The sequence below is a fragment of the Sycon ciliatum genome, chromosome 13, assembly GCF_964019385.1.
Source record: "Sycon ciliatum chromosome 13, ocSycCili1.1, whole genome shotgun sequence".
Lineage (NCBI taxonomy): Eukaryota > Metazoa > Porifera > Calcarea > Leucosolenida > Sycettidae > Sycon > Sycon ciliatum.
In genome coordinates this window covers 23,625,076-23,635,075 of record NC_088655.1, presented here as the reverse complement: position 1 = coordinate 23,635,075, position 10,000 = coordinate 23,625,076, and the positions used below count along the sequence as shown (strand labels likewise).

General features: G+C 49.4%; 1 protein-coding gene across 1 annotated transcript in view; it reads left to right on the top strand.

The window, feature by feature from the left end:
• The window catches only part of LOC135829547 (MAM and LDL-receptor class A domain-containing protein 2-like), a 78,515-nt gene that overhangs the window by 1,405 nt on the left and 67,110 nt on the right, over positions 1 to 10,000 (top strand). The window contains exons 3-16 of the mRNA XM_065341942.1: positions 1 to 99; positions 553 to 666; positions 1,312 to 1,516; positions 2,979 to 3,140; positions 3,498 to 3,674; positions 4,406 to 4,506; positions 5,293 to 5,380; positions 6,060 to 6,233; positions 6,397 to 6,597; positions 7,355 to 7,501; positions 8,122 to 8,241; positions 8,503 to 8,643; positions 9,461 to 9,648; positions 9,963 to 10,000. The exon at positions 1 to 99 is cut by the window's left edge and continues 50 nt beyond it; the exon at positions 9,963 to 10,000 is cut by the window's right edge and continues 122 nt beyond it. Coding sequence (XP_065198014.1) covers positions 1 to 99; positions 553 to 666; positions 1,312 to 1,516; positions 2,979 to 3,140; positions 3,498 to 3,674; positions 4,406 to 4,506; positions 5,293 to 5,380; positions 6,060 to 6,233; positions 6,397 to 6,597; positions 7,355 to 7,501; positions 8,122 to 8,241; positions 8,503 to 8,643; positions 9,461 to 9,648; positions 9,963 to 10,000 — 1,955 coding nt within the window. The remainder of the gene's footprint in view (positions 100 to 552; positions 667 to 1,311; positions 1,517 to 2,978; positions 3,141 to 3,497; positions 3,675 to 4,405; positions 4,507 to 5,292; positions 5,381 to 6,059; positions 6,234 to 6,396; positions 6,598 to 7,354; positions 7,502 to 8,121; positions 8,242 to 8,502; positions 8,644 to 9,460; positions 9,649 to 9,962) is intronic.

Genomic DNA, 10,000 nt, shown 5'->3' with positions numbered 1-10,000 from the left:
GCCGTCATGAGCACTCCGTTCTTCAACCCGCCGACGGGCCTGGGCTGCAACGTGCGCTTCGCCTACAGCATGTACGGCGCCACCATCGGCAGCATGACGGTGAGTCCTTGGTGTCGGGCAGCAGCACGGCAGTGATGTGTTCCTGCTGTGCCTGCGTCATATGAAACAGGTCACATGACAAGGCACTTGTGTGTGTGTGTATGTGTTGGTAGTTGTCATGGAAACCAGTCACATGAGACAGGTCACATGACAAGGCACTTGTGTGTGTGTGTGTGTGTGTGTTGGTAGTTTTCATGGAAACCAGTCACATGAACTTATTCTATCTCACACGCACCCTCGCACGCACGCACGCACACACACACACACACACACACACACACACACACACACACACACACACACACACATCAGACCTCAGACGTGCCCATCGCGGAAACACACACACACACACACACACACACACTATCTCTCTCTCTCTCACTCACTCACTCACTCACTCACTCACTCTCTCTCTCATGCATGTGCAACTATGTGTTCGTTACTTGTTTGTAGGTGACGGCAGTGGACAAAGCCAACAAGGCCACTCAGCTATGGACATTGTCGGGCAACCAGGGACAAGGCTGGAAGTTTGCACAGGTCGCAATCTCTCTCACAACAACTTTCCGGGTAAGTGTTACGTTTCCCATGACCAATGTCTAGACCACTATAATAATATATTTATATTATTATAGTGGTCTACCCTCGTTAGCAGACAACCCGGGGGAGGGTGGGGTGGGGGGTTCAAAATTTGAGTCTTATAACGAGTATTATCTACTAGTATCCAGACTTGTGTGTACATGTTTCAGGCGTCAGGGGATTTTGTATCGTTGTCTACTAATGAGATTTGTCTTGTAACCGACGCCATACTAACGAGGGTAGACAGTTACTATGGATACATATCTTGGTCATGTGACTAAACTTGGTATGTTGGTCATGTGACTAAACTTGGTATCTTGGTCATGTGACTAAACTTGGTATCTTGGTAATGTGACTAAACTTGGTATCTTGGTCATGTGACTAAACTTGGTATCTTGGGCATGTGACTAAACTTGGTGTAGAAAGTGATCATGTCATGTGGACAGTGTCGCCAACATGGCCGACGTCATGTGACCCGTACGAGATGCAGGGGGTCGAGTGGAGCTGGAACCAACATGGCATGCATGTGTGTGTGTGTGTGTGTGTGTGTGTGTGTGTGTATTTGTGTGCGCAAGTGCACGTGTGTGTGCGTGTCCATATCAATTTGTGTGCATGTGCACGTGTTCCTGTCTGCAGCTTGACTTCCGCGCCACCCGCGGCACCAGCTTCACTGGGGACATTGCCATCGACGACATCAGCTACACATCGGCCTGCGGCTGTCTCGCCAACGTCACGTGCACCTCGACACAGTTCGCCTGCAAGTACAACTGCATTGACAAGAAACGCCGCTGCGACTACAACGTCGACTGCCTCGGCGACAACTCCGACGAGCAGAACTGCGGTGAGATTTGGCACACAAAGTGTAGTTACCTTGGCAACATGACAGTGCTTAATGAGTTACCGTGCCAATTTCTCGAGCCGAGGAATACCGTATAAGTACAAATTTTCGTTCACGAAATCTTTTTTCGTTAAATCACTCCACCAGCAGGCTTGTTACGTACTAAATTTCGCTTTTTGGGCGAGGTCTGTCACCCCGAACTTTTCAGAAAAAAACCTTAGTTTGGTGCAAACTTGAGTTATCTCGTGCCCCCTAACGAATATAGCGAAAGTTAATTTTATTTCCCGTAGCTATGCAGAAGACGTTACTTCAGTAACGTCTGGCGCTAGCCAGGGTCCACACAGCTTTAATTTGGTGTTTGTTTGTTTGTGTCACGCCTGGCGCTATCCCGTCTGTGTCCCGTACCGTACCGTACCATCAAAGACAGCTGGCCACAAACAGCTGGCCACAACATTCGAATAGGGCTTTCAAACGCAAGATGATAACGTGAAGCAACTTGGAAGAATGAGTATGAATGCGAAGTGTATCGGGGAATGCATGTAGGGCGATAGTGCGGGTTCGAATCCCAGGTTATGCCTTTGAAAAAATAGGAGAATTGAAAAATTTATATCATCCTCATGCTTTTTTTTGCCTAGGTCATCAAGGCGGTTGACGGTGTCGTATTACCCTTGACCGTACCTGCCCCGTACTGTACCGTACCATCAAAGACGGCTGGCCACAATATTCAAATAGGGCTTTGAAATGCAAGATCATAACGTGAAGCAACTTGGAAGAATTAGTATGTATGCGAAGTGTATCGGGGGATGCATGCAGGGCGATAGTGCGGGTTCGAATTCCAGGCTATGTCTGGAGAAAAAAATAGGAGAAAATTTATAAGAAAATTTATAACATCCCTATGCCCTTTTTGTCTAGGTCATCAAGGCAAAAAAACATAGCGTAGGGCCCTGAGCTTCCAAGCTCTCTCGTTCCGAACGAAAATTTGTACTTATCTATGCTTGTCAGTTTGAGCACTCTGGCAAGGTACGTTCGGGCCTGATTGGAAATGTTTATTTCCATTGCTGTCAGGTTCGGCCTCATTTCCTTTGTGCTGAGCTGACGAGTCCACAAAGGACGAAACAGTTCTGTCCGCAGATTGACTACTTATACAGTGCATAGCTAACCAAACCACCAGACAAGTCTGACTCCTGGATTTCCCAACAGTGCTGGAGTTATCTGGTTGTTAGCTTGGTGCACCGCTCACTTCCTTTCTTGCCTGGTTGCCGTTCACTTGATGCAGTTTATGAAGTCAATAGCTTGTTCGTCAATGTTTACCAACGAATGCTTCTTCTGGGGTCTGCCCAGATATCCATTGCAAAGTGTGTGGACTGTTTTCCTGCAATTTTTTTCACTTCTCTCTCTCTCTCTCTTTCCCTTTCTCTTTCCCTCTCTTTCTCTGTCTTGTCTTCATCGCTGTTGTTGCACACAGACACCCAGTGTCCATATGGACGAAACGGACAGAGCTTCGAGAATGGTATGTATCCGTTTGTAGTTGCATCGAACGGCGACATCCCGTGGAACATTCGACGTGGATCCACTCCGAGTGGGTCAACCGGGCCGACCAATGACCATACTCTTGGAACAACTCAGGGTAAGCAGTCCAAGTCACTTTGTATGTGTGTGGGTGTGGGTGTGGTTGTGGGCATGGGTGTGTGTTGGGGGGGGGGGGGGGGTTGCTCGTATATTTTCGTGCATGTGAACGTATCAGTGTGTGTCTGTGGTTGCCTTGCGAGATCAAAGAGTTGGCGTACCGCACTTTTATGTACAAGCTTATGCACGTACACACACAGGCACGCATGCACATACACACGCACACACACACACACACACACACACACACACACACACACACACACACACACACACACACACACATGCACACACACACACACACACACACACACACACACACACACACTTTGCTGACCCATTTTTTTTCCACCTCCAGGCACCTACTTGTACATTGAGGCTAGCTCTCCCACCTCGACAGGTGACAAGGCAATTCTCCAATCTCAGTATTACTACGCTAAACCCAAGGGCCCCAGCTGCTATCTGCGATTCTGGTACAACATGTATGGTGGCACCATTGGCACTCTGATCGTCAACATCATGAACTCCAGAACACGTAAGTGGTTTTCAGCATGTACACACGCGTGCACACACACGCTCACATGAACACACGTACGCACACGCGCGCGCACACACACACACGCGCACACACCTGGCCCGATAGCCATTATCACCGCCACTGCCTCTACACTAGCCAGGACAACTCTCTCTTGCACGCTTCCATCTCTTATTGGCCACTACTGGTCGTCGCGAAAATACAGATTTGAAAGTGCCAAAGAGACATCGACTGTGAAGACTCTCTAGTACACCGAGTTGCTCCTTAAGTACTCATTGCTGGTTAACCTACAGTGATAGCAGCTGAAACCCGACCCTCTGGGCCTGATTTTCGCGTTCGAGTGCAGCACCAATTCTAGCGGTCTCTATTTTTTTGTTTTTTTAGAACACAGAGGCTCCACTGCAGCCAATTCATATTATGATCAGTCAACACCACTGCACGAAGGTCGTTGACTCTGCAAATTGTATGCCGGAATTGTCCTCGCTGTGGTGATGGTGGTGCGAGTGCAGAAATGTGCAGCGTCAACGACCTTTGTGTAGTTATGGTAACTAATCTCTATGTTTGTAGTGTTACAATCCCATGCTGGGTGTTAGCAATGTGAGCGCACCGCTCCAGGGGTCTGATTTCCGTCGCCAGCACTTTAGTTCACTGCGTACGGGCAGCATGTGCAGAGACGGTATAGCGAACATTCGATTCCACTCCGTGTTCTCTGTCGTTGTCGGTCGTCTCAGGGGCTAACATTACTGCATGGACGAAATCCGGCAACCAAGGTCAAGGCTGGAAGCTGGGAGAAATCCCGTTGCCGCAGGGAACCTACAACTATGACTTCCAGGTATGTTTGTTGCAGGGTCTTGTTTGTGTGTGTGTGGGGGGGGGGGGGCTGGGTCTTGGTCTGGGTTTGTGTGCGTGCGTGTGTGTTTGTGGGCGTGTGCATGTGTGTGTGCATGCCTGTGCGTGTGTGTGTGTGTGTGTGTGTGTGTGTGTGTGTGTGTGTGTGACTTTTCTTTCATTCTCCTGGGTGGTTACCAACAGCCAGTGTATGCTGGAGTATGTGGTGTGGTGTGTGTGTAGAAAAAAATGGAAAAATGAAAAATAGGGATTCACTGGCCAGAAAAAGTCACTTCAAACAGCTGTGTGGTGGATACCAGGCTAAAAATAGTGGCGGTCAATTCATCAGCCTTGCAAGCTGTTGAATGGTGTAATCCCAGCACAAGTTGCTATGTCTGACGTAGCTGTTCGCTATCATCACTTCCGCGATGGGCATGTCTGAGGCCTGAGCCTTGTGTGTGTGTGTGTGTGTGTGTGTGTGTGTGTGTGTGTGTGTGTTCATGCGGTCATGCGGCCATGCGGTCATGTGTTGATGTGTGCTTGCTTGTGTGTGTGCGTGCGTTCATGTGTGCGTGTTAAAGAGTGTCCACTTTCTTGTGTGTGTGTGTGTGTTGTTGTTGTTGTTGTTGTTGTTGTTGTTGTTGTTGTTGTTGTTGTTGTTGTTGTTGTTGTTGTTGTTGTTGTTGTTGTTGTTGTTGTTGTTGTTGTTGTTGTTGTTGTTGTTGTTGTTGTTGTTGTTGTTGTTGTTGTTGTTGTTGTTGTTGTTGTTGTTGTTGTTGTTATTCTGCAGGTGATGTTCGTTGCCATTCGGGGTACTGGCTTTGCCGGCGACATTGCTATTGACGATATCTCCTTCACCGACGACTGTGGTTGTGCAAGTACGTCCTGTGCCTGTGTTGTGTTGTGTTGTGTTGTGTTGTGTTGTGTTGTGTTGTGTTGTGTTGTGTTGTGTTGTGTTGTGTTGTGTTGTGTTGTGTTGTGTTGTGTTGTGTTGTGTTGTGTTGTGTTGTGTTGTTTTGTGTTGTGTTGTGTTGTGTTGTGTTGTGTTGTGTTGTGTTGTGTTGTGTTGTGTTGTGTTTTGTTTTGTGTTGTGTTGTGTTGTGTTGTGTTGTGTTGTGTTGTGTTGTGTTGTGTTGTGTTGTGTTGTGTTGTGTTGTGTTGTGTTGCGGTGCGGTGCGGTGCGTTGCGTTGCGTTGCGTTGCGTTGCGTTGCGTTGCGTTGTGTTGTGTCGTGTTCTGCTGCCATTTAACTATGTTATGTATTTGTGTGTGTCCACGAGTGCACTCGTCATCTGACTGTTGCCATGGACGCAGCCAATCGGCAGTCTTGCAGAGCATGCAGAGTTTCCTGATGTGGAGGGGGGGGGGTGTCTCAGTACGGACAAATTTCTCCCACAAATCTCTCTTTCTCACCAGTCCCATATTGCCACTTGGGGGTTTTCAGTGACCTGTGTTATCTCTCTGCTACCTCTCCCCTTTCTTACCTGCTATTGTTGATGTACTATTTGTTCGTGTGTGTGTGTGTATGCGCGTGTGTGCACGTGCCTTGCGTGCACAGCTGCGCTGCCACCGTACTCGAACACGGACGCCAGTTGCAACTTTGACGTCGGTCTCTGCAACTACGTTAACCCATGGCGTGCAACCACTGCACTGCGACCCTGGTTCAGACGTACCACGGGCACTCCCAGTGGTTTCACTGGCCCCACTGCTGACCATACGCCCGGAGCAGGACGTGAGTTGTTCAGATGTTGTGTGTGTGTGTGTGTGTGTGTGTGTGTGTCAGGAGGATTTAGAACGCTCAGACATTTTTCCATGTTACAATTTTTTCCTTGGCTCACCATCTGAGTTCTTGAGATGTGTGTATTTTTTTGTTCCGCTGGATTTCTCGTTTGCAGGCGGTTACATTCACGTGGAAGCGTCTGGAACACTGGCCGGCCAGCAGGCTATCATCGCCACGCCCGACATGAGCGCCGGCACTTACTGCTTCGGCTTCTGGTACAACATGTACGGTGAGAACATCGGTCACCTGCGCGCGCAGCTGCGCTACTCCAACGGCACCGTCATGCAGACGCTGTACCACACCAGCGGCAACCAAGGTTGGTCCGTGTGTGTGTGTGTGTGTGTGTGTGTGTGTGTGTGTGTGTGTGTGTGTGTGTGTGTGTGTGTGTGTGTGTGTGTGTGTGTGTGTGTGTGTGTGTGTGTGTGTGTGTGTGTGTGTGTGTGTGTGTGTGTGTGTGTGTGTGTGTGTGTGTGTGTGTGTGTGTGTGTGTGTGTGTGTGTGTGTGAAAGGTCTTTTTTGTCTGTGCATCGATCTGACTTGCCCATGTGCGTTACCGTATTTTCTGGAGTATAAGCCACACTTAACCCTCTGATAGAGAGTTACGCTTCACGTTCTTTTCCAATGTCGAACGTGATAAAAAAACGTGCGTTGAATCGCTTTTTCTCACCGTGAGTTGGCCCTCTGTCGCGTTGCACCGCGAGCGGTGCTATTTTGGACGTGAGATCTCACTTTCGAAATTTAAAAAAAAAAGTGAAATGTAAACTCTCTATTACCGGATTTTCAGCACGGCATGAACCAGAATTTGAAAAAATAATGAGTGCAGTTTATACTCGGGGAAATACGGTACCTTGATATGCCAAGGGCTGGTGTGCAATCTGATTTCAGTGTAGTTGAAAGTCTTGACCACTGTATCTTGTACCCGTATCTTGTATAATGTGGGGAGTGCTATTGAGAGGTTGCTATGCCCGTCAGTCTAGCCTTGGCTTGCTAACCGTGCGCTTCGTGTGTGTGTTTGTTTATATGTGTGTGTGTGTGTGTGTGTGTGTGTGTGTGTGTATGTCTGCCTCCGTCAGGAAACGTATGGTACAACGCCGCCAGCCAGACCATCACCGTCAGCGATCAGTTCAACATCGCGTTCGAGTACACGTTCGCCGGTGGATATGCTGGTGATGCGGCCATCGATGACGTTATTGCAAGCCTCGGCAAATGCCCCACAGTTCGTAAGTGCCCCTGTCGTCGTGGTTACCACCAGGACCCATGTGTCTGCCACATGCCACTCCTTGGCCTGTTTGAGTCACTTTGCATGCATGCATTGCAATGGCTGTGCGTCGGCTCTATACTGAAAATGTACAAAATTTCTCGCTCTGGAAAATTTCGGCGCTTCACGATTTTCCACATTTCGGCAGCGATTTATTTTCAGCACGGGGTTAATGCTACTAGGACAGGGACCCAGCATTGCGATGGACTTTCTTTTCCTATTTGCTCCTATATTATTCCACGACCATATTTGTTCCCGGATGATGGCCGGTCTACCGGTCTACCGGTCTGCCCTCGTTAGTGGACAACGCCAGCGGTTTCAAATTCTTTGCCTGTGTATATCGAATAGTATCTACTATCCGGACGTGAACGTACGCGCTTCAAGCCTCAGGGAATTTTAGATCGTCTGCTATTGTAATGAGGTGTGTCTTGTAACCTCTGTCGCCCTAACGAGGGTAGACCTGTATCCATATTTGGTCCTTGATTGTCCTCTCTGTATCCATATTTGGTCCTTGATTGTCCTCTCTGTATCCATATTTGGTCCTTGATTGTCCTCTCTTTATCCATATTTGTTCGTTTGCAGCTCCACCGGCCTGCCCGTTCGGAGGCCATCAGTGCGCGACTACCAAAGCCTGCATCCCTGCGCCGCGCGTGTGCGATTTCATCCAGGATTGCCCGTCCGGCTCGGACGAGCTCGGCTGCAGTAAGTCGTGTGGAGTTTGTGCGTGCGAGCGCATGCGTGTGCGTGCGTACATATGTGCGCATGTATGTCTGTGCATGCATGCGTGTGTGTAAAAAAATTCAGCCATTTTCTTTTTCCATGGCAACAGAGCACTCTTCAACTGAGCAGGTGGTGAAAATCTTGGTGATTGGTGGATGTTTTGTGGATTGGCAGTATAGATTTGCTGACGCTGTCGTTGTCGTCGTCGTCGTTGTGTATGTGTGTGTGTGTTGGCGTTCACAGCCAGCAACTGCACTTTCGACACCAACCAGTGCAACTGGCAGAACGGCGTACAGGACGTGTTCGACTGGACCCGTCGTCGCGGCCGCACTCCCTCCGGCGGTACCGGACCGTCCTCCGACCACACCACCGGAACCGGTGCAGGTACGTCATTAGACCAGGTCGGGTCCGGTCGGGCAAGGGGCAAGGGGATGGGGGGCAGAATGGGGCAGAGGGGGTGGTGCAGGTATGTCATCTGACCTGGTCGAGCAAGGGGGCAGAAGGGGGGGGGGGGTGGTGGTACAGGTATGTCATCTGACCAGGTCGAGCAAGGGGCCAGAATGGGGGGGGGGGAAGGTAGATTAAGGGTGGGACTTGATCTAGGGAGAATGAATTTCTCAGTTTTCGGACTCTAGTGACGCAATGACGGTATGTCTTAGTCTTGTTGGTGTTCGATAGACACAGGGTCGGAAACATGTCAAGAAAGAGAGAGAGAGAGAGAGAGAGAGAGAGAGAGAGAGAGAGAGAGAGAGAGAGAGAGAGAGAGAGAGAGAGTGGAGGGGAGACTAGAACTGCCCTCATTATTTTGAGCTCATTGAATGACTTCTCTCGCCATCTCTCTCTCTCGCTCTCTCTCTCTTTCTTTGTCTCTCTATATCTTCCGCTGCTGCTCCTGCGGCGGCTGCTGCTGCTGCTGCTGCTCCTGCTGTTGTTGTTCCTGCTGACGTTGCTGTTGCTGTTGCTGCCGCTGCTGCTGCTGTTGTTGTTGTTGCTGCTGTTCCTGCTGCTGTTTCTGCTGCTGCTCCTGTTGCTGGTGCTGCTGCTGTTGCTGCTGTTTCTGCTGCTGTTGCTGCTGCTTTTGTTGTTGTTCCTGTTGTTGTGGCCATGCTGTTGTTGTGGCCATGCTGTTGTTGTGTCCATGCTGTTGTTGTGGCCATGCTGTTGTTGTGGCCATGCTGCTGTTGTGTCCATGCTGTCGCAGGGTATTACATGTACACCGAGGCGTCCGGTCTCTTCTACCTTCACACCGCAACGCTGGTCAGTAAGACGATCGGCCGCACCGGCCAGTTCTGCCAGGTCAACTTCTGGTACCACATGTATAGCACCACAGCAGCCAGCGGGGCAGTGCTCAACATGTACGTGAAGACACCCAACGGACGCTCCAAGAACGTGAGTAGGCCGGCCCTCTGCGTTTGACATTCCAGTTCATTTTAAGATTCGTCTGTAGAACCTCGACTACCGGGCACAGTGTTCAACACACGGCGTGCGGTGCTTAGTACAAACGAAAATCCGGTGGAACAAAAAGCCTGATGATTTCTTTTCTGCATGAAGCTCGTAAGTAGAGACATTTAATCTTTGTTTGTCCCACCGGATTTTCGTTTTAAGATTCATCTGTATAAGGTCATGTTTTGTATTGTGCCGTTCGGATACCTACTGTTGTCCACTTTTCTGTCTGTCTGTTTGTCCATCCTGTCTCGCTGCAGCTCTTCCATCTCGTCGGTAACCAAGGAAACGCGTGGAA